This window comes from Lissotriton helveticus, chromosome 10 (assembly GCF_964261635.1).
Source record: "Lissotriton helveticus chromosome 10, aLisHel1.1, whole genome shotgun sequence".
Taxonomy (NCBI): domain Eukaryota; kingdom Metazoa; phylum Chordata; class Amphibia; order Caudata; family Salamandridae; genus Lissotriton; species Lissotriton helveticus.
In genome coordinates this window covers 1,093,783,782-1,093,807,648 of record NC_136071.1, presented here as the reverse complement: position 1 = coordinate 1,093,807,648, position 23,867 = coordinate 1,093,783,782, and the positions used below count along the sequence as shown (strand labels likewise).

The 23,867-nt window shown below is 51.4% G+C and overlaps 1 protein-coding gene across 4 annotated transcripts in view; it reads left to right on the top strand.

The window, feature by feature from the left end:
* PHKA1 (phosphorylase kinase regulatory subunit alpha 1) overlaps positions 1 to 23,867 on the top strand; it is a 1,063,236-nt gene that overhangs the window by 802,645 nt on the left and 236,724 nt on the right. For 3 of the 4 annotated variants that reach the window (XM_078663811.1, XM_078663813.1, XM_078663814.1), the window contains one exon: positions 8,776 to 8,814. The exons of the other annotated variant lie outside the window; for it this stretch is intronic. In XM_078663811.1, coding sequence (XP_078519937.1) covers positions 8,776 to 8,814 — 39 coding nt within the window. The remainder of the gene's footprint in view (positions 1 to 8,775; positions 8,815 to 23,867) is intronic. 4 annotated transcript variants of the gene reach the window in all.

Below are 23,867 nucleotides of genomic sequence, written 5' to 3'. Positions count from 1 at the left end.
ATGATGACGCCGCACCCTCCAACGCCGATTATGTCCCCAGCCGACGTTGACCCCGACCTCCCCCTTAACTTCGACTTGGGGCCGGACCGGCGTCAACCAACGCCGGTACAGGCGCCGGCCAGCACGTTTGAACCACTGTTCTACCCTGGCGTTCCCTATTGCCCTGAGTGACAGCCAGAGGAAGGTGAGGCGAACTGGGAGGGGTCTGTTGAACCTTTGGCAGAATAGCTTGAAGAGCCAGACTGGAGAGAGGAGTTGGGTGATGCCAGTGGTCTGGATACCTCACCAGACCTTGGTATGCTTTCTCCCCCTACCCTGGCCACGGAGGAGGAAGCATCCCACGCTGTGGTGTTGCTTAGGGCAGCTGAGGCCTTGGGCCTTGAGCTTCCTACAGTGGCAGTCAGGACTAACCTCCTGACTGAGGTACTTAAGCCGACAGCAGCCTCTTCGGAGCCCCTGCTGCCGTTCAGTGAGGCCCTCATAGACATCCTTCTGGGCACTTAGTCCAAGCCAAGAACAGGGACTCCTGAGGATAGGATGATCACCCGACGCCACCGCCCATCTCCTGGCGACCCCATTTTCCTCTCTCAACATCCTAACCCTGAGAGCATGGTGGCTCAAGCCTCAACGTCCAAAGGCACGTTCCCTACTGCTCCCCCAGATAGGGAATCCAAGAAGCTGGATCATTTTGGAAAGAAGATGTTTTCTTCTGCCAGTTTATTACTGCAGTTGGTGAACACTGCATGTCTTTTGGGCCTTCACACCCACTCCGTGTGGGACACGGTTGCGCAAGTGCTGCCACAGTGCTCGAAGGAGGCCTGAGTCACACTCTCCCATGCAGTTGCAGAGGGTAGAGAGGCATTGAAGTTCGCCATTCGATGTGGGCTGGATGTCGCCAACTCGCTCGGTAGAACAATTTCTACGTCAATAGCCCTGAGGCACTACACCTGTCTGAGCTCCACTGGCTTTTCCAGGGATGTCCAATCTACCCTTTTGGACATGCCCTTTGATGGACGTCACCTATTTGGCCACAAGGCGGCCAATCCGCTCGAACGCTTTAAGGACTCCCGGGCTTTAGGGACTCCCGGGCCTCGCAGCTTCTTCTCGCCCCATGCAGTCTGCCTTTAGTGGATATGGAAGGGTTGCCTGGCCACATTCCACCCAGGGCCACAGGCCGGAGCTAGCTAACCAGCCGCTGAGAAACTGGGGACGTGAGACCCAGTGTCGTGGGTCTGGGTGCCAGCAGGTGGTCCAGTCCACCAGTGCCCCCTCTGCAGCAGCCTCCAAACCTTCCTAGTCCGACCTTTCAGGGCCACCAGTTGCCAGTGGGCGGCAGGATTCCCCATCACCTTCCCCACTGGTGCAGCATCACGTCAGACAGGTGGGTTTTGCAGATAGTCCGAAGGGGCGACTCCCTAACCTTCAAGACTATCCCTCCCTCTATGCCACCAGCATTCCATCGCATGTCGGAGGATCATTTGGCCCATTTTCGTCAGGAAGTTACAGCCCTTTTGGCCAAAGGGCTATCGAACGCGCCCCTCTACCAGAAGTAGGTTGTGGTTGCTACTCCCACTACTTCCTGGTACCCAAGAAGGACAAAGGCCTGCGTCCTATCTTAGACCTCAGGATGTCAACTGATTCCTCCAGAAGGAGAAGTTCAAAATGTTGACAGTGGCTCAGGTTCTGCCTGCCCTCGACCCTGGAGACTGGATGGTAGTGTTGGACTTGCATGACGCCTATTTCCACATCCCTGTTCTGCCAGCCCACAGGCGTTACCCACGGTTCACGGTAGGCCATGAGCATTTCCAGTTTACCGTGCTCCCCTTTGGCCTTACCAGCGTCTCTCGGGTGTTCACGAAAGGGATGGCGGTGATCACAGCTCATCTGTGCAGATCAGGGGTTCCAGTCTTTCCCTATCTCGACGACTGGCTGTTAAAGGCGAGCTCTCCCCAGGTTGTCATCTCCCACCTCCAGCCTACGGCCGACCTCCTGCATTCGCTGGGTTCATTATCAACGTGCCGAAGTTGCACCCGATTCCATCTCAGAAGCTCCTTTTCATCGAAGCAGTTCTGGAGACAGCGCAGTTTCAGGCTTATCCTCCTGAGCAGCATGTCGGGGATATTTGGGCTGTGATTACAATGTTTCAGCCTCTATCCTGGGTTTTGGTGAGAATGACTATGAGGCTGCTGGGCCTAATGGCATCCTGCTGGTGGAGCATGCCAGGTGGCATATGCAGGCTCTGCAGTGGGACCTGAAGTTCCAGTGGGTACAGCATCAGGGGAATCTTTCCCATTGCTTCCAGATCTCGGAGGGCAGTGCACACCATTTGCAGTGGTGGGTAACGAACCAGGATTGGGTCAACGGCAAATCCTTCTTCCTTCCCCAACCAGAGTTCACAGTGGTGACAGATGCGTCACTTCTGGGATGGGGCGGCCACATGGGAGAGGCGGGGCTCTGAGGCCTCTGGTCTCCGGCAGAGTCTGGGCTTTACATCAACCTTCTGGAGCTCCGGGTGATTCGTCTTGCACTGAAGGTTTTCCTTCCCTCTGTCAGGGGAAGAGTAGCGCAGGTGTTCACAGACAACACCACCGCCAAATGGTACTACAACAAACAGGGCGGAATTGGGTTATGAACCATTTGTCAAGAGGCTCTTCGTCTTTGGACATGGCTGGAACATGAGGGCATGTCCCTGGTGGTTCAACACCTGGCAGGTTCCCTGAACGCCAGGGCGGACGAACTCAGCCGCAGTGCATGATGGATCACAAATGGCGCCTTCACTCAGAGGTGGTGCAAGGTCTCTTTCAGCAGTGGGGAGATCCTTGGTTAGATGTGTTTGCCACCGAAGAGAACGCACAATGTCAGCAGTTCTGTGCATTGGAATTTCCAAGGCGGCACTCGCTCGGTGACGCTTTTTGTCGCATGTGGAATTGCGGTCTTCTATACGCCTTTACGCCTATACCACTTCTGCTCAGAGTGCTGAAGAAGATCAAGTGCAACCGGGCCCAAGTCATTCTTGTGACTCCGGATTGGGCACCGAGTGTCTGCTATCCCGAGCTCTTGCACATGGCCATCAATCTCCAATCAGACTGCCTCTTTGGGAGGATCTTCTGTTGCATCAGGGGACGGTCCTCCACCCGCACCTGTCCAGCCTCCACCTCCTTGCATGGAGATTGAGCGGCGACAGTTGACAGCTTTTTACCTTCATCTAGAAGTGTGTAATGTTATCTTGGCTAAAACGGTATACGCCTGTAGATGGAACAAATTTGTGGCATGGTGCACAGCAAAGGCATATGAATCCCCTATCTGCCCCTCTTTCAGAGGTTCTCCCCTTCCTTCCTTCTTTCATTAGCCCAGCAGGGCTCTGGGCACTCTTAAAGGCTATCTTTTGGCCATTTCAGCCTTTCTTCGCCTTCTCGTTTCAAGTGTAAATAGGTTTCTTAAGGGCATTACTCACCTCTTTCCCCCTATTCCTTTCGTAATGCCCTTGTGGAACTTGAATCTGGTCTTAACTTACCTTATGTGTACTCTTTTCGAGCCACTACATAATTGTCCTCTCAGACTCTTGACTTTTAAGCCTGCTGTTCTGGTAGCCATCACCTCTGCTCGCAGGGTGAGTGAGCTTCAGGCTCTTTCTTCTAAACCTCCTTTCCTTGCTTATTTATTTTTATTTATTTATTTATTATAGAGTTTTGTATAGCGCGAACAAGACCCGTGGGTATCAGAGCGCTTAACATCAAGGTAGGTTACACATTGACAGTCCAATATCCAATCTAAAAACAAACAGATATAAGGTAAAAGGCGCTATGCCTATAAGGGGTGCCTAAATAAATCTATTCAAACACATGTGCAGTTAGTAATAAAAGGTGAGAAAGGCCTAGTTCATAAACACGATCCATATCAGTAGATAAGGTGGACCTTGCAAGACCCCAATTGCATGAGGACAAGGGGTTGAGATTACTTGGTTAACCCGGACTCATTGAGTACTGTTGCTTAGGAATGGATTAACCATCTCAGCACACTACATCACATTACATCGCGGTAGGTTACACATTGACAGTCAGATATCAATTCCAACAACCACAGATATAAAGTAGAAAAAGTTGTGGCTATAAGGGATGCCTGAATAAATATATTCCAAACACATGTGCAATTAGTAATAAAAGGTGAGAAGGCCTAGCTTATAACACAATCAATATCAATTGATAAGGTGAGGTAGAAGTTATATAGTTTGGCTATGAAAAACAACCTATTGCGATTCCTTGATTAACCCGGAATCAATGAGTTCTATTGCTTAGGAGCGAATTGAGCCATCTCAGCACATTACATCACATAACATCACTGTAGGTTACATATTGGCAGTCAAATATCACTTCTCAATATCAATTCTAAAAACCAACAGATATGAGGTGAAAGAGGCTGTGGCTATAAGGGTGCCCAAATAGGTATATTCCAAAACATAAGAGTAATTAGTAATAGAAGGTGATAAAGGCCTAGCTTATAACGCGATCCATATCAGTAGATAAGGTGAGGTAGAGGTTATATAGTTTGGCTATGAAAACATCAATTGGTTCACATTGTGGTATCGATCAGGGTACAGCCGAGGCTTGCGAGTGGTGTCAGTCCCTTGACAATGTTAGTATTCATGAAGAGGGACCACTCTTCAGCTGGTGTAGTAGTTCTTATCAGCGATCCGTCGGCTTCCCTATGCCAAGTATTTACTCATCATATGGCTTTTCAATTCCCGTTTGAATGTTGCAATATTTGGATCTTCCTAATGCTTGGAGGGAGTGAGTTCCAAACTCTGGGGGCAGCTCCAGTGAATGCTCGATCATAGGTCTTTTTCTTTCGAAAAAAGGCCGGCCTCAGCAGCAGCTCCTTGGCGCTTCTCGTTGGTCTGTTTCCTCCTGATAGCTTTATTTTCTTGCTTAGGTATCCTGGTGTGTTATAGTGCACCGCTTTGTGAGTAATACATGCTGTCTTCATTTGTATTCTGGCCTCAAAGGGTAGCCAGTTTAGTGCTTTCAGGTGAGGAGATATATGATCAAATTTCCTCGATCCCGTGATAAGTCTTGCCGCAGCATTGAGACAGGCTTTTAGTGGTGCTGTAGATGTTTTAGGTAGACCAGTTAGTGTAGAGCAACCATATTCGATCCTGGATATGACTAGGGACTGTATAGCCAATTTCAAGTCTGCCTCTGAGATGAATGGTTTTAATTTTCTTAAGTAGCTCAGATGGAAGCGGGCACTTTTCGCCATTGAATTAATGTGGGCTTTCATGTCGAGGTTCTCATCTAATATGATTCCTAATGATTTCGCTGAGTTAACTAGGGTTGGTGTGCAGTTAAGCGCAGTCACCAATTTGGTCCATTCCTTTACTTCCGGGTGGCTCCTTGGGGGTGCAATTAACATGAATTCTGTTTTCTGGGCATTTAATTTCAGATGATTCGTCGTTAACCATTGCATAGCCATCTTTAGTGTCTTATTCATTAGATCTATGTCATCAAGGGAGGCGATCTTTAAGTATATTTGCGTGTCGTCAGCATACATGTGGTAGGATATCGTTGATTTCCGAAGAATGTCGGTAAGAGGTTCGACATATAAGTTGAATAGATCTGGGGATAGTGTTGAGCCTTGCGGGACCCCAATTGTATTAGGACAAGGGGTTGAAATTGCTTGGTTAACCCGCTGTTCATCCAGACAAGGTTGTCCACCGAACTAGACCTTCTTTTCTTCCCAAAGTGGTTATCTCTTTCCATGTAGGACAGACCATCACTTAGCCCACCTTCTTCCTGCCCCCGCATCCTTCCAAGGAGAAGGAGAGACTCCACCGTCTGGATCCAAAGCGTGCGCTATGCTTTTATTTGGATCGCACAAAACAATTCCGGGTGGATGATCAACTCTTTGTTGGCTATGTGGGCACCAAGAAATGTCGGGCTGTGCAAAAACTGACCATCTCTCGGTGTGTCAGTCTTTGCATTAAGATCTGCTACTCCTTGGCAAAAAAGGAGCCTCCGGTAGGACTGCGCGCCCATTCCACCAGGGCGACACCAGCCACTACTGCTTTTGGACGTCGAGTCCTCCTCAGTGACATCTGCCAGGCAACCACGTGGGCATCACTGCACACGTTTACTAAGCATTACTGCCTGGACAGCCAAGTCTGAAGAGACTGCTTCTTTGGCCGTTCTGTTCTCCAGGACTTTCTGGTGTGAACTTAGTTCGCAGACCCACCTCCGGGGTTGGTATTGCTAGGGTATCTGTTCTAAGGTAAGGAATCCATAACTAATAGTCTCTTTCAGATGAACAAGTTACTTACGTTCGGTAACATTTTATGTCTGTAAGAGACATATATTTGTTATAGATTCCTTACCGCCCCACCCATCATCCCTGTTCTCTGAACTGACTTCTAGAGTTAGGGACTCCCTTTCATGCCCCTAGTTTTTTGTGCACCAATGGTCAGTGTCTTGCATGGCTCTGCGCTTCCTGTGTGAAATGTCGTGTAAAGAACTGACGTCAGCGTGCAGGGGCAACGTCTAAGTAGATATCGCAACATCATCCCGGTGATCACGACGCCGTCAACTAACGCAGAGTCGACTGGCGCCACCTACCTACACTGAGGAGTACTGCTGAAGAAAATTCTCCCGATCCAGTCTGACGCCTGGGGGTAATTCTAAGGTAAGGAATCAATAACTAATATATGTCTCTTACAGAAATATCATTACCGGAAGTATGTAACTTGTTTGTATGGATGTGTTAGCACCCTAACAAGCTAATGTAGGACAGGCAGTGCTAAGAATTTTCAGAAAGCTGCAACGCCCACTGGTGAGCCACTACTTTGGGACAGTACAGCTATACAGTATATGCAAAGCATGTGTATCTACAACTCACGTGCCTTAAATGGATTGTTACATATCCTGTAAGCATTTGTTCTTGGCATGTAGAGCTGTAGATTCGCATGTGCCCTCCCTCCACCCTGGACACCTATGGTTGTTGCAGTTCCTATTTACATTCCACATGCATGAACATCTCTGTACTTAAACTTACTCCATTCTCACCCTGTTTCGGAAAGAAATAATCTAACATTGGAGTCGCAGCCAATGTACATTATCTCCGAGAGGAGGAGTCACCCTACCTTGTGACTCGAAAGACTTCTTCGAAGAAAAGCAACTTTCAAACATCCGGGCCCAACACTAGATGGCAGGAGTATGCAAAGCTTGTGAATCTACAGCTCTACCTGCCAAGAACAGATGCTTACAGGCTAAGTAACAACATCCATTCCTAATGAGTTTATGAATCTAGCAGGATTTAATGTATTATTCAAAATACTATGGAGTACACTGCATTTCCTAAAATGTGCACTGTGTTTATTAGTATGCTGATACAATGTTATAATGACATGCATCACAACAAATGAAACTACTCACCATCTTATCAGAGAATCCCTCCCTCATGCATAATGTTCTGGTATTTCATCACCATCCACAATCTGCTTGAACAACAGTTCCTGAGACTTTAGAACAATGTGATGACCCACCATCCATATCATCGCAGTCTTCGGCCTGTGAAACCCGTAATGCGCCGATGAACAGCAGCTAATCTAGATTAATGCCCTTTTCCTGTATGCATTCCTCTCCTCTATAACAACCCCAAAAGTTAATTGCTTAAATTAATAGATTTGCTCACATTGTTGTACCAGTAGCTGTTAACTTGCCCACGGCTAGGAAAAGGGCTATGCAGTTTAGATCTAACCTGATAGAGATGGTTGGAACTGAAGATGGGCCACCCAAGAGTGACCAAGCTGCTTCTGGGCGGGCACCCAGGCTCGTGCTGTTTGTAAGTGATGTGCTTAAGGTCCCACCGTTTCACATGGTTGATGTTCTTTAAGTACGTGGTAACGTGCGTGACAGACCTCTAAGAGTAGTAGAATTTGTCAGTGAGCGTTCATTTTAGGTTCCGTATTGTTTTTCCAGGACCCCAGCCAGATGGTCATGCAGTGGAGCCCATTGATTTATATTCCTAGGGATATATGCTTTTCTTGTGTTTTTTGTGTATTGTGTCAAGGATATTTCTCTAAACCATAATGAATGCATTTGTTTTTCTGTCTATCAGCGTGTTTATTGTGCCACATACATGCACAGAAATTAAAACAAGCTTTTATTATACCAGGCATGTTGTTTGGTTGCTACCTTGTGCTGTCCAGTACTGTGGCATCAGCGTTCTGAAGCTCTGGGTTATTTATGGTCAAGTATTTACTAATGTATGAAGCACAGTGATGCCCTGCTTGGTATCATAATCTCAGCCATGTCTGGGGGTCTGCAAGGTCAGTCTATGGCCAGTGCAGCTTGAGGCCCATTCACAAAGACATTTAGGAGTCAGTGTAGTAGTCAGTACCCTTGCTGTGCCACTCTCACAAATGCCTTGGCGAATCGGCCCTGAAATGCCCAGCTCCCTATTTGTGTAAGCGCGCAGAGTGCACAGTCCTTTCTATTTGTCCTAGGGGTTGGAACCTGAAAGAGCAGATTGTCCTTCCTTCCTTTCTATTAAGTAGAGCATTCTCTCCAAGACTAGCAATCCATTTTAGAATCATGAGTGTTTCACAGTTCAATCCTAGCGCGTGCGTGTGTGCGCGCTCATACGTTTTAAAGGGCTGATACGAGTATGATGAGAACCGGTTTGGAGACAGGGAATATTTATTGTTATTTTTAGCACAAAAAGCCTCCCATAAACTTTTCTGCTCTAGATGCATACATGTGTTGTTGACCTCTCTTTATTTTTCAGCTGGACCTGCGTAGAAAGTCTCTCAGTACTGAGAGTCAGGTGACATTCCCTACTTTACTTACTTCTAATCCAATAACAAGCAGTCTGCTTGCCCTGGGAGCTTCACAGCATGCAGTGATTAAAAAAAACTGGAAAAGCTAGATGGGAACATACATAATCCTGGCATTAACATTTGGGTTCTAATCGGCTCAGCTCGTTAATCTGAATCACCGATAAGTGCTGCTTTGCTGCGGTGACTGCTGACGAGCCCCTAAAGTCACGGCTTGCTTTGGTCACCGAGATACATGTTGAGCATGTGTGATTGGGGCTGACTCGCTTTGCTCTCTAATTCCCAATACATATCATGTTTAATTCTGCTTCCAAAGTTAATACATGCCTACTTACGTTGGTTGATGTTTATTTGTGATCCATAATATTTTCTGTAACAGCAACACCAAAAGTGGAGGAGTCTAACTTGAAGGCAGTACGTAAATGGATACAAACAGCATAATAAAGTTATGTCCCTTCAACATTTGCTCTCTATATTTGTTTTAAAGTCTGAATGCTGGAGGCATTTCTCTACCATCCAGGAAAGTTTGCGAACCAGGGAAGTAACGTGTACGTACTACTGTAGCTTTTGACCTTTCATAGGTATGCAAGCTTGGGAAGTCACAGTCAGCATTCTAAGTCATTTCTATATTTTCACTTCAGATTCCAAAACCTTAACATGTTAACCCGTCCACATCGTTTGGGCCTTTTCAGCAGTGGCTAAGGAGCAGATGTGGCATACGCCCCCTGCCTAATGGGCATCTTAGATTTGTTTAATGCACATCGAGTAAGACAGTTCTGAGCTCGAACCTGTTCTCAGGTGGACAGTTGTTTTGATGATTAATCTTTGTGAAACAGTTTTACCCAGAAAATGTTTTGCAGTGATAGCTTTGGCAGCATGTGTATTGTGAAGGCGGTCCTGTTTGTTCCTTTAGACTGCAAAGCTTTCTAGTTTGTCTTTTCCGATGTCTACACATTTTCAAGCATTGCAGCAAAGAAAATCATAACCCTATTTACAGAGTAGGACACCCCAAACAAACAAATGTGTCGGTGGTCCCTCCTGATGGCGCTGTCCCAGCCAGTGCTGTGCCTTTAACCTTCCTTGGTGTGTGAACGCTTAATGCAGTGGGACAGTATTAAAAGAATGTCTAGTGATGTTGGCAAATGCTCTACATCCAAGAATTTCCACTCGAGAAACATAAAGGACTGGATAAGAAGACCTGTTTTCTTTTTACGGCAGTTACTTACCTCCAGAGGGACGTTACAACCGGATTATGTTTTCTTTAAATTCAATGGGGGATTGGCAACACTCCGCAGGAACCCTCAATCGATCAATAAAGTTGGAATCACTTAATTTGAACAGACTATTATCTGTTGTTGAGATACTTACAAAAGGCCCCATACCGTAATCATTTACTATTATGAAACAATTTTTGCTAGCACCTCTAACCACAGAGTCATCTTCTAATGCATACTTCTAACTGCTGATTTTTCACCATTTGAATATACCCCAGGTGTTAGACTGGATCTCACAACATATCAAGCACTACTTATGCACAGAAGAAGGTGGTCTCTGACGGGAAACGGCCATTACAACGAAGCCTTTACAACGAAATTGTTAACCACGCATGCAGTACAACGCATGCGTGGTTAACACGAAAGCCTTTACCACGCATACCTTTACTACGAGGTTTGTAGTAAAGGTATATGTGGTAAAGGTAAAAAGAAAAAAAAGGGGGGCTTGGGGGGGTCTCCCCCCCAAAAAAGAAACTCACCTGAAGTCACGTCGGGTATCAGCGTCGTTTAAGAGAAAACGGAAAATAAACTTCCGCTTTCTCTTAACGACGTATGACGTCACCACGCTAGTAATTGTGGTAAATGTAATGCGTGGTAAACGAATTCCGTTGTAACGCATGCGTGGTAAAGGCATGCGTTGCAACGGAATTCGTTGTAACGTCATATATTCGTCTCTTGCAGTGTTGTTCCACCCTGAAAGTGATCGGTGAAGCCGCATACAAGTGCCCTCCAGACACGCTGATGTCCTTTTCTTTCTGCGCTTCCGATGCTGATCCAGAGCTACTCCTCCGTCTTTGACAAGACACTTTACTACTACATTTTCACTTAAATCAAGTGTGCAAGGGAAAATGTCACTTTCTAAGATTACAAATTTCAAGCTGTGTCTGACATAGATCCCGACGAGGTCTGCCTTTGCTGGATGGGGTCAGAGCACAACTCCAAGGCCTGCAACGACTGTGCCCAGGTGAACTTGAGGGCAATACCGGACCATAATGCAAAACTCGGTCTCCAAACCCCTGAGCACTCCACTCCGTGATTGATCGAAGTTGAAAGGATGGAACCGTTCCAACACCTGAAGTCGTTCCAGCAGCAAAGCTTCTCATAGTGAAACTCATCGAGTAAGTCAAAGGAAGAGCATAAGAAAGCAAGCGATTTTCCTTGTCATCTTGGCGCCCCTCAACAAAATCAGTGTGCATCAGCCATTGAGACCAACCTGTGGCTTGGTGTGGCACCCCTCATATTGACCCAGTACAAAATAAACTGTCTAAATTGTTTCTGTTTGTATTATCCCTGGCCCAACTAGGACTTGCTTTGGGCACTGTTAAGGATTATTTGTCAGCTGGGGGGGCGTGGCCTGAAGCCGTCTATGGTGGACGTGTAGCTTGCTAGCTCCGTCCGATGCCCTAAATATTAGCTGTTTATCCTGTACTCCCCTGCCTGCAGCCCACCTGATCCCTGCTCAGATTACCCCCGGGGGCCAGCGGCGTGGAGCGGTGCTTCGTGCCCCCACTGGAAACGCTCCTTGGACGAGTTATACCGACGGAGCCTGCTGCGGCCTGTGGGCTGAGACGGAGCCCCGGCCTAAAGTGATCGGCCTGGCCGGCCTACCACCCACCTCCTTCGCGGTCCAGTCGGGACCCGGGATTGGTCTTCCGACGCCCGACGCTCTGCCAGCCGGACCCAGGGATTGAGGTACGGAGCCCCTGCCCTCGCTGTGGCCCCACTGCCTGCCCCGCTAGGACACGTCGCCACGGCCAAGCTGCACCGCAACGCGGCCCCTACGGGACGAGAGGCCACCACAGTGCTGTCCCCACGCTAACCCACGAGGTTGCTGGAACTCTAGCGTCTCGCCGGCGAAGGTGAGGATCGGTGGAGCAGACGAGGTGTGTGGTTTGCTGTGGGCGCTGCGGGTCCAGCTTCCCTCTGCACAGGGTTCCGACGCCATAACACAGCGCAGCCAGACTCTGTCGTTGCCTAGGCGCCAGCTTGCCACCGCCTCGGAACCTGGTGGAGGACTCAGACCCTAGCAGTCTCACCTTTGCGGACCACGGGGCTGCCTGCGTGGGGACCAGGGTCGGACTCACAGCGTGCAGAGACACACACTGCAAGCGCTGAGACCGCATTGGAGTGGGGTGGTGCGCCACACGCTTTGGCGCCTTTTCACGACGCTGTGGCCCGGACCTTTTCCACGCTCTTGCCAGCCTTGACGCACTGGCTTTGTGGAGGACTGGACACATTGCCTCTCCCCCCTCGCCACCGCTGCGGACCTGGGAATATACCTACAGCTGAGGACACTAGTGGTGCACCGACCCACCCTCACATTGATACCTCGCCAAGACAACCCACGCCGCCCCTACCGGCCCTGGGGTCTCCGTTACCAAAGCTCCTACTCAGGGAACATTGGCCCGTCCACGCCCACTGCAGACCACTCGGAGGGGCAGCGGCGGGCTGCTGCGATCACTGCGACGCCACCCTGCTAACACGAACCATGGGCAGGAACAAGGGCAAGCCACAAGATCAAGTTGCCCGAACGGATGTACAGTCCACGGGCTCTGAAGACCCACTGGCCTCCTCCAGCATGGACATCGTCCCGCCGACCGGTAAGAGATCGCAGGACGCCAAACTAGACCTCATCCTAAATGAAATACGCGCGACGCGCGAAGCGCTAGAATCGCGCATAGACAATATGGCGACTGGCCTGTCCCTACTCAAGGCTGATCACAACAAGTTGGCGGATCGAGTGGCGGAACAGAAAATAGCACTGGACGATCTCATACCGCAACAGACGGAACACTCCACGAAATTAGAAAACGTGGAGAAGCAACTGAAACTTCTGTGGGGTAGAGTGGACGACGCGGAAGGGCGTGCCCGCCGCAACAACGTCCGCATCCTAGGCATTCCGGAGAGAAGCGAGGGAAGGGATCCGACGCGGTTCGTGGAAGATTGGCTGAGGAAACTGGTGGGCCAGAGAGACCTCACCGCCCTCTACAGTGTGGAAAGAGCCCACAGGATGCCATCGCGGCCCCCGCAGCCCGGGGAGCCCCCTCGCCCCCTGATCGCTCGTCTCCTCCACTTCAGGGACCGGGACACCGTCCTGCGGGCGGCCAGGGAGGAAGCGCCAATACGCTTTGAGGACAAGAATATATCGGTATACCCCGACTTTACACCCACTGTGCAACGGGCCAGGTCCACCTTCATGGGGGTGAAACGCAATTTACGGGCCAGAAACATGAAATATGCACTTTTATTCCCTGCCCGGCTCAAAATCCTACATGGCAACAGATCCCATTTCTTCGACTCGCCCGAGGATGCGGCAGAGTGGATGGAGGTCACACTGACCCCGCAGGCGTCACAGGACCCGCTCGCAGACCACCGCAGTGACATCCGCAGAGGCTCGCAAGACAGACGGAGCGACACTCACAGCCCCGGACATCATTCATCACACGGAGATCCGACTGCGACACATCCACCCGGACGCCAAGCAGCGAACCGAACGTCATCATCCCCACACCACCGTCTAACTGAGGAGGCACTGGCTGCCCACGACGCGGAAGCAACCGAAGACAGACTCTCCGTCACTACCGACACCCACACTGAGGTATCTGGCTCGGACAACAGCTTGCAACTCTTCCCGAAGATCACAGCCCAGATGGCGGAGGAGTTCTGAACGACGACGCAATTGAGCCTCTCCGGGTGGTAACGTATGGCTAATCCCCTTCTTCACATATGGTGGGTTGTATGTGCAGGGGCACATTGTATTAGGGGCTATCATGCCCACGCGGACAGTTCAGTGTCAACCGACGGAGGCCTACCACCCCCGGTATGCACAAGAACTTGACTGACTTGTGCCCACGTTGGGCACCATGGTTTGGCTCCTGGGTACGTTGGCTCAGGGACCTTTTTGTTCAGGGGTTAATTGTTTGCGGGACACTCTCACCTCTTAGCACAGCAGGGCATGTAGGGTCACCAAGTTGTATTACATTGTTGAGCCGCACAGTTGAAGATGGGACCTCTTAATAACTACCAATTGTGCACCTGGAATGTGCGTGGCATGGGATCTGTGCATAAACGACATAGAATTCTGGCACAACTTAATAGAAGGGGGACACAGATTGCTTGCCTGCAAGAGACACATTTGAATGCTGCTGAAGCGGTGAAATTGCGCAAGAAATGGAGAGGGCAGTTTTTCTCGACCTCATATTCTGCATTCTCTAGGGGGGCGGCAGTTTGGCTCCGTGGCTCTGTACCCTTCCAGCTACAAGAGCAACGGATTGACCAGGAGGGACGCTATGTATTTCTACGGGGACTGTTGGATGGGGAGGCGGTAGTCATCGGCTGTGTGTACTCGCCTAACACAAATCAATCAGAATTTCTGTTTAATGTCAACAGGGTACTTGCGGATTGGGCTGATCATCGCTGGATCATAGGGGGTGATTTCAATGCTGTACTTGATGTTATGCTAGATAGATCGCATCCCCCATTACAGGCTACCGAGAGCAGTAAACAGGCTGCTGCGCTTGCAGGATGGGCTGCGGGCTGGGATTTAGCGGATGTGTGGCGCAGCGTACACCCTCTGGATAGGGAATACACCTTTTTCTCACCTCCCCACCAGCTTCACACCAGAATTGATCATGTTTTCTGCTCCCGTTCCCTCACAGCACAGATTGTCCAAGCCCAACACATGGGGAAAACACTATCGGACCACAGCCCTGTGGAGATAACGTGGCAGTGGGGTAGGAAGCTGGCTCCCATCCCGACTTGGCGACTGTCTCCTGAGCTCCTCGAGGACTCGGTCTTCCGGTCCTCCCTGTCCAACACTATAGATACCTACTTCTCCACCAATGCACACACGGCCAGCTCCCGGCAGATAGAATGGGACACTTTCAAGGTCTGTCTCAGGGGGGCTGCTATGGCTATTAGGGTAGGAAGGAAACGGGAAGTGATCAGCGAACTGAAAGAGGTGGAGAGCTCACTTGCACCCCTGGAAAACGAGGCGGCGGGCACAAATGTTCCCTTCACACCACTACAGGAGGCACATATTAGACACGCGGAGCTCCTGGAAGAACTGCGGCTTATAGACTACAGGGAGTACACAAACAGACAGCATACACAGGCTGACCGCGCCGGACCCCTACTTGCCCGCCTCCTCAAGGACTCCCCGATCAGCCAACCCATTCTGAGGGTTTTCGACCAATCTGGCCGCTCAGCTACCACCCAAATAGGGATCAACACGGCGTTTAAGGACTACTACACCACGTTGTATAGTCCTCCGCAAACCCTATCAGAACCCGCACTTGTGGCCTTCATGGAGGGTCTGGCTCTCCCACGACTTACTGCCAGCCAGAACAAGGACTTGAAACGTGCTATTTCAGTGGCAGAAATCAGACAGGCGATCAGAGCTCTTCCGAAGGGCAAGGCACCTGGAACGGATGGCCTACCGACTGAGTTCTACGCCACGTATATAGACCTACTAGCCCCACGGTTACATACTGTTTATTTGGCTGCCTTACGCACAACCTCCCTGCCGCCATCGTCAATGCAAGCCCTGATCACGTCCCTCTTGAAACCGGCCAAAGACGGTCTGCACCTGGCCGACTACAGGCCCCTGTCCCTTCTCAATACTGATTCTAAAATACTGAGCAAGGTGCTGGCGTCGAGGCTCATGCAATACGTGCCACAGCTGGTCCACCCAGATCAGTGCGGTTTTGTGACGGGCCGCAATACGGCCATGAACCTTAGGCGATTGGCTCAGCTCATGCTCGGAGACAATATTGACACAGGCTCCAAAGGATGCATTTCTCTAGACTTGAAACAAGCTTTTGATTCCTTGAGATGGGACTATATGTTCGCCACTCTGTTGAAATTCGGGATACCGCCCGAATTCCTCGCATGGGTCAGATTGCTATACACCACCCCCACGGCCAGAGTGCGCACCTCCAATCAAATCTCAGGTCCTATGGCTATTGCCAGAGGCACCAGACAAGGCTGCCCGCTCTCCCCTCTCCTCTTTGTCCTCGCCCTTGAACCACTACTCTGTAGACTCCGGTTGATGGCCCCCCTCTATGGCATACGGCGATGCGGTACGGACCACATTGTATCTGCCTATGCGGATGATATTATATTATATCTCCGCGACCTGAGAGGTGATCTGAGTCCGGTTTCTCGGGTCTTCGAGGATTTCAGAGAGATCTCCGGCCTCACCATTAGCGAGACTAAATCCTATGGGTTCACCTTTGCAGTAACAGATGGTTCAACCCCCCTGCCTTTTGCCCCTCACGAATTCCAGATGGCTGACACCACCTTCCGGTACCTGGGGATCCAGATATACAGAGAGGCGAGCATGATGATAGACGGCAATCTGGGGAAGGCCATTAGGGCGCTGAAGGCACAGATTCAGTTTTGGCTTACATTACCGCTCTCGATACCCGGGAGGGTGGCGATCTCCAAGATGGTGATGCTCCCCCGGCTTATCTACTACTTCACCAACCTGCCATTCCAGATCCCAGCGGCGACATTTAAGACCCTCGACTCACTACTAACCGAGCTTGTGTGGGGGCACGGCCGCAGGCGCATAGGTCTAGCCAAGTTGCAACTCCCCTCCGACTCTGGAGGCATGGGCTTACCGGACCTCAGGGCCTATAATTATGCATGTCAACTGCAATGGCTAGCTTACTGGGTGGCGGGCCGTAATCTGCATGAGATTAATGTATCGGAGGACGACCACGCTAAGGGGAGAGTACACAACTTGCTTCTTCCCGGATCGGATCTGCCTAGAAACGCCCCGCCACTTCTCAAGCTGGCGATCACATACTGGCGGAAAGCGCTGAGGTACACGTCCCCTGGGACGCCATATGCCCCCACAATTCCACTACTGGGCATACCGCTTGGTTCGGGCACGCTCACGACGACCCTGCTGGAGCCCTGGCATGACATGGGTGTGACACATGTGGGTGACCTGTTTGCTGAGGGACACCTACTATCTTTCAATGACTTAAGAACTTCGCAGGGCGTCCCCGGCGGCTCCTTTCTCCTGTATGCTGGACTCCGACACTATATCTCACGCAAATGGTCGCCTGGTGGGCGGGAGCCTACTGCGAACCCTCTTGTTACAATGCTCTACCTTATGGGGACGGGTGGCCACCTGACCAGATGGCTCACATCTAGCATTAAAAAGGGAAGGGCACTCCCACTGTCACCACTTCGGGCGACTTGGGAAGCAGATCTTGGAAGGCCGCTAAGAGACAAGGAGTGGGAGCGCATACTCCAGTTCCCCAGGAAGGTGGCCAGGAATCCCAAGTACAAGTTCATACAATTGATGTTACTGCACAGAGCCTACTTGACACCGCACCGATTGCATGTGATGTTCCCTGCGGCCAGGAACAACTGCCCACGATGCGATGAGGATGACGCATCACTACTACATATGTTGTGGCACTGCCCCAAGTTAGGGTATTTCTGGAACACCGTCCATGACTCACTCGCGACAGCTGGTGCACTGCCTCGAACACCTACACTGGAACGTACACTACTGGGGCTGGGGCCTTCGACCCGCACTAGAACCGTGGCGGCGCGCTTCTCTGACCTGGCCTTGTTGCTGGCGAAGCGTGCCATCACGATGCGATGGAAATCGTCTAGACCACCCAACCCAGACATGTGGCGGGCGGAAGTGGTGCGATGGGGGAAAGCGGAGGGCGAGGCACTACAAAGGGAGGAGAGCAGGGGCCTCCGGAAAACACCGATCTCGTTGGAGTGGTTTGCCACCTTGGGGGTTTTTGAGGCTGGCACTGACGAAGGTGAAGAGGAGGATAGTGATTAACCGCATAGGGTATTACTGCGCCCCGACCCACCCTTCCCATGCGCGACCACCACTGCCTAAGGTGCACTGAGATGAGGTACGGGTACCCCCGGCCCATCGCTCACGCTACCCACATTACCTGTGTATAAGCCTTGCACATTGTATAAATACGTCAAGTGTGACCCATGTGTGGATATTACATTTATGTGCCTAATTAGAGAGTGACGGGTGGGATTCCGAAGGGGTGGAGGGCGGGATCAGAGGAGAATGGGGTTTGTTCGTTTGTTCTAGTTCATCGACAAAAAAAAAGAAAAATCGATATCACTATGTTTCTATATATGCTTGGAGCGGCCATGTACGTGTACCAACGGAATCTACACTGTGATTATATGTATGTAATTGTATACTGTCACTGCTCACAAAACTATGCTAATAAACAGATTAAAAAAAAAAAAAAAAGGATTATTTGTCAGCTATGTCTACTTTTTTGCAGTTGCTGCATCAGCCCTTTTATTTAAATCACCTGTTGAGATGCATTTCTTAAAACGGTTACAACAGTTCTCATTCAAAGCCTTTTGTGATATCACAATGCGACTTGAACTTCGTCCTCGTTTTTTTATGTGTCCTCCCTTTGAGCCAATGCACAGCTGCCTGTTAGAGCTCCTAACTTTGCAGATAGTTTTTCTGATCACCATAATTTCGACTCAACAGTTTAGGGAGCTCCTGTGCTTTGTTTTAACCTGCCGTATACTTCATTCTTCCCCGACAAGCTAGTGCTGAGGACCAGAACTACCGAAAGTGGTCACACTATTTCATAAGGTGATGAATCTTCGATTAGAAGTATATATCAGAAGAACAAGTTACTTATCTTTGATAACTCACTTTCTAGTGGGAACTCAATCAGTCAATCTGGATTTGTAGAGCGCGGCTAATCATCCATGAGGGTATCAAATCTTACATGTTTAATCTAATTTGTTTATCTGAAAGAGACACGTTAATGATAGATTCCTTACCTTAGAATATCCCCAGGCGTCAGACTGGATACGGAAAGTTTTTGCTTAGCAGTACCCCTGCGCGTCAGGTGGCGTCATGCGGCTCCGCGTCCGTCACTGGCGTCGTCAGCGCCGAGACGACGTCATGGAGGGTACTTAGGCACCACCCATGCGCGCTGACTTCAGTTTTTTCTTTTTCCGCGCCGAAAGCGCATATCCGGATTGAGCACGTACCTCAGTAAATTTTTGACTAATCTTTTGAGACTTTTTATCTTCTCCTTTTATCTCCTGGTGCACGCAGGGATGCCCGGCTTTAAGTCTTGTGGGTCGTGCTGCCGTAACAGGTCTATGGCGGACTCCCAAGATGTGTGTCTCTACTGCCTGGAGACCGATCAGGACTTCCTGGACTATCGAGACTGTCGAGCCATGGCCCCGAAGGCCTTGCGGGAGCGGCGCCGGACGTTGCTTGAGGTCCGGCATTCCTCTCACTGCCATTCCGGGTCTAGGGGCCGCTCGCGGGACCGGAGCCGTCGCTCCTCGGGCTCTAAGCCTTCGCCTTCAGATTCCGGTAAGCAACGCCATAAAAAGAAGTCGAAGAAGCGTGTTCGCTCTCCGACGTCCCCCCCGTCGCTTCCCGGAGGCGAATAAGGGGGTCAGGGGCTCTGCCCCGTGGCTCCTCGGAAGCCGGGGAGTCCCGTGGCCTACCCGCTATACCCGGGTCCGTCTGTGACTCCTAAAAAGATGCAAGAGTTTCTTGCTGCCTTGGACCGCCTTTACAGACCCCGGGCTCCTGCCGGTGTGCCTTCGGGCCCTGCGGTCCCGTGTCCAGATCCTGCTGGCCCAGCGGCTCCGGCTCTGGTGCCACAGGATCCACGCTGCTGGCTCGGGCCCCAGTGCCACGAGGAGCAGTGCCGCCAGCTCCGGCCCCAGGCGCTGCACTGGGTGCCGTTTATCCCACCCCTGCTCCGGTTCCAGGACCATTTTGTTCCGACCTGGGATCCGAATTGGGATGCGGCTCCGACTCAGCCCTGGCCGGTGCCGTTCCAGACGCCATTTGTCCCTTTTCTGGCTCTGCCGCCGTGACCGGCCCCCTCTACACCTGAGCCGGATGAAGACGGGGACGGGTCCGAGGACCCCCTTGCCTGGCAGTGTGACTCCGAGCAAGATTGGGTAGACGACCTTGAAGATGCGGCTGAACTTGATGTGTCTTCTGACCCAGGGTTTGCCTCTCCTCCACCTACTATGGAGGAAGTTACTTCCTCTCCTCCACCTACTATGGAGGAAGTTCCTTCCTACACCGTGGTGCTGTGTCGAGCTGCGGTAGCTCTTAATCTCGACCTCCCTACAGTGGCCCTCAAAACCAACCTCCTTACGGAGTTGCTCCAGACGGCGTCTGCATCGTCGGACCTGCTGCTCCCTTTCAATGAGGCCCTCACCGAAGTCCTCTTGGGTACTTGGTTGCGACTGGCCACGGGGGCGCCAGTGGATAAAAACATCGCTAGGTATCATCGCCCGGCGTTTGGTGATCCCGCCTTCCTGACAACTCACCCTACGCCTGAGAGCCTGGTCATTCAGGCCTTGACGTCGCAGAGTGCCTTTCCCATGGCTCCACCGGATAAGGACACTAAGAGGCTGGAACAATTTGGCAAGAGGTTGTTCTCCTCTGCCAGGTTTGGGCTGTGGTCGGTTAGCACCTTTGCTTGTTGGGCCGTTACTCCCACACAGTGTGGGATTCTGTTGCTCACGTCTTGCCTCAGTGTTCTGAGGAGGTCCAGGCTGTCCTTTCCCAAGCGATTGCGGAGGGTAAGGATGCAGCAAAATTTGCCATCAGGTGCCGTTTGGATACCGCTGATTTCTTGGGCAGGGCAATTTACACAACTGTAGCATTGCGGTGCCACGCCTGGTTGCGTTCCACTGGGTTCTCACCCGATGTGCAGGGCTCGCTCATGGCCCTTTGATGGCTCCCGCCTCTTTGGCGATAAGGCCGACAATGCCCTGGAGAGCTTTAAAGACTCTCGGGCCATGGCCAGGTCTTTGGGTCTTTATACAAAGAACCCTGCCACGTCTGGGGTTCGTTCCTTTCGTGGGCAGGGGCACCCAAGCCCACTCCTCCAACAAGCTTGTGCAGAACTAGCCTCAGTGCTGCCACGGCAGTGGATTCCGCAGGGGCGGGTCTTGAAACCAGCGTGCGGGTCAGTAAACCTCCACCCCTGCTGCTGCCGAGTCTAAGCCTTCCTAATCCGAGCTTCAGTGAGCACCCCACGCCGGTGGGTGGCAGGGTCCGCCACCACCTCCACCACTGGCACGAAATTACTTCGGACAAGTGGGTGCTGCAGATAATCTGCCAAGGTTACTCGCTCCCCTTTCTGTCCTCCCCTTCCGCCAGGCCTCCTCGGTACCACTGCATGTCGGGGGATCATTTGGCTCTTCTCTGTCAAGAAGTCACGACCCTCCTGGCCAAGGGGGCCATCAAGTGTGTTCCCGGTCAGGAAGTAGGGAGTGTTTGTTATTCCCACTACTTTCTGGTCCCCAAGAAGGACAAGGGGGGCTTGCACCCCATCATGGACCTCCGGGACATCAGTTGCTTCCTCCGGAAGGAGAAGTTCAAGATGCTGACTCTGGCTCAGGTCCTGGCTGCCCTGGAGACTGGATGGTAGCGTTGGACTTGCAGGACGCTTATTTTCACTTTCCCGTCCTGCCGGCCCATCGGCGCTACCTGCAGTTCACGGTAGGCCAGGAGCATTTTCAGTTTGCCATGATCCCCTTCGGCCTTACCAGTGCCCCTTGGGTGTTCATGAAGGTGATGGCGATGGTCGCGGCTCATCTGCACAGGCCAGGGGTGTCAGTCTTCCCCACCTCCAGACTATGGCTGACCACCTGCATTTGCTGGGGTTCTCAGGCATTGTGCCAAAGTCGCACCTGAGTCCCTCTCAGAAGCTCCCCTTCATCGGAGCGGTTCTGGACTCGACGCTGTTTCAAGTTTATCCTCCCGAGCAGCGAGTCCGGGATATTCAGGCTATGACTCCGCTCTTTCAGCCTTTATCCCGGATTTCAGTCAGGATGACCCTCCGGCTTCTGGGCCTGATGGCCTCCTGCATCCTGCTGGTGACACATGCCAGATGGCATATGTGGGCTCTGCAGTGGGACCTGACGTTCCAGTGGGCACAGCATCAGGGCAACCTGTCCGATCATGTCCAGATTTTGGAGGGCGCTGCGCAACAGTTGGAGTGGTGGCTCACGAATCGCGATTGGATCAGTGGCAGATCCCTCTCCCTTCCCCAACCGGAGCACACAGTGGTGACGGATGCGTCCCTCCTGGGATAGGGGGCCACTTGGAAGAGGCGTAGATCAGAGGCCTCTGGTCTCCGGCGGAGTCCCGGCTCCATATCAACCTTCCGGAGCTGCGGGTGATCCGACTTGCACTGAAGGCATTCCTTCCCTCTGTCCGAGGAAGTGTAGTGCTGGTGTTCACGGACAACACCACCGCCATGTGGTATTGCAACAAACAGGGTGGGGTGGGGTCCTGGACCCTATATCAGGAGGCTCTGAGCCTCTTGACATGGCTGGAACATCAAGGCATTAGCTTGGTGGTTCAACACCTGGCAGGTTATCTGAACGCCCGGGCGGATTAACTCAGCCGCCGGTGCATGATGGATCACGAATGGCGTCTGAACTCGGACGTGACGCAAGGTCTCTTTCTGCAGTGGGGAGAGCCTTGGTTAGATCTATTTGCCACAGAAGAGAACACGCAATGTTATCAGTTCTGCGCATTGGAATTTCCAAGGCAGCACTCGCTCGGAGACACTTTTCATCGCGAGTGGAGCTGCGGTTTGTTGTACGCCTTTCAGCCTATACCTCTTCTGCCCAGAGTGCTGAAGAAGATCAGGCGAGACCGTGCCCAAGTCATTCTTGTCGCTCTGCACTGGGCTCGAAGAGTATGGTATCCCTCGGTCCGTCTGCCTCTTCAGGAGGATCTTCTGTCGCAGCAGCAAGCAACGGTCCTCCACCCGAACCTGTCCAGTCTCCAACTCCATGCGTGGAGATTGAGCGGTGACAGTTGACACCTTTTGATCTTCCTCCCGAAGTCTGTGATGTCATTCTGGCTGCCAGGCGTCCCTCCACCAAGGTGGTCTGCAGGTGGAACAAATTTGTGGTATGGTGCACAGCAAAGGCTGTGGATCACCTTTCTGCCCCTCCTTCCGAGGTTCTTCTGTTCCTTCTATCTTCAGCCCAGCAGGGCTCTGCTCTGGGCACTCTCAAAGGTTATCTTTCTGCCATCTCTGCATTTCTACGGCTTCCAGATCAGCCTTCACTTTTTAAGTCCCCGTTTGTTAACCGTTTCCTCAAAGGCATTACACAAACGTTTCCTCCTGTGCCTTTCATACTTCCTCAGTGGGACTAAAATCTTGTCTTGACTTTTCTGATGTGTGCTCCCTTTGAGCCCCCTCTTAACTGTCTGTTACGTCTTCTTACTCTCAAGACGGCTTTCCTGGTAGCTATCACCTCTGCCAGAAGAGTGAGTGAGCTCCAGGCTCTTTCTTCCAAGCCTCCTTTCCTTTCGGTTCATCCGGACAAGGTAGTTCTAAGGACCCGTCCTTCTTTCTTGCCAAAGGTTGTCATGCCCTTCCACATCGGGCAGAACATCACTTTGCCCACCTTCTTTCTGCCTCTGCATCCTTCCAGGGAAGAGGAGAGGCTCCACCGTCTGGACCCAAAATGTGTGTTCACATTCTATCTGCAGCGTACACCGCCGTTCCGGGTGGATGGTCCGCTTTTTGTTGGCTACGTGGGCGCTAAAAAAGGTTGGGCTGTGCACAAACGGACCATCTCCCGGTGGGTCTTTCTGTGCGTCAAAGCATGTTACTCCTTGGCCAAGAAGGAGCCTCCTGTGGGACTGCATGCCCATTCCACCAGGGCTACTGCAGCCACTACTGCCTTGGGACGAGGCGTTCCCTTGCAGGACATTTGTCAGGCAGCTACAT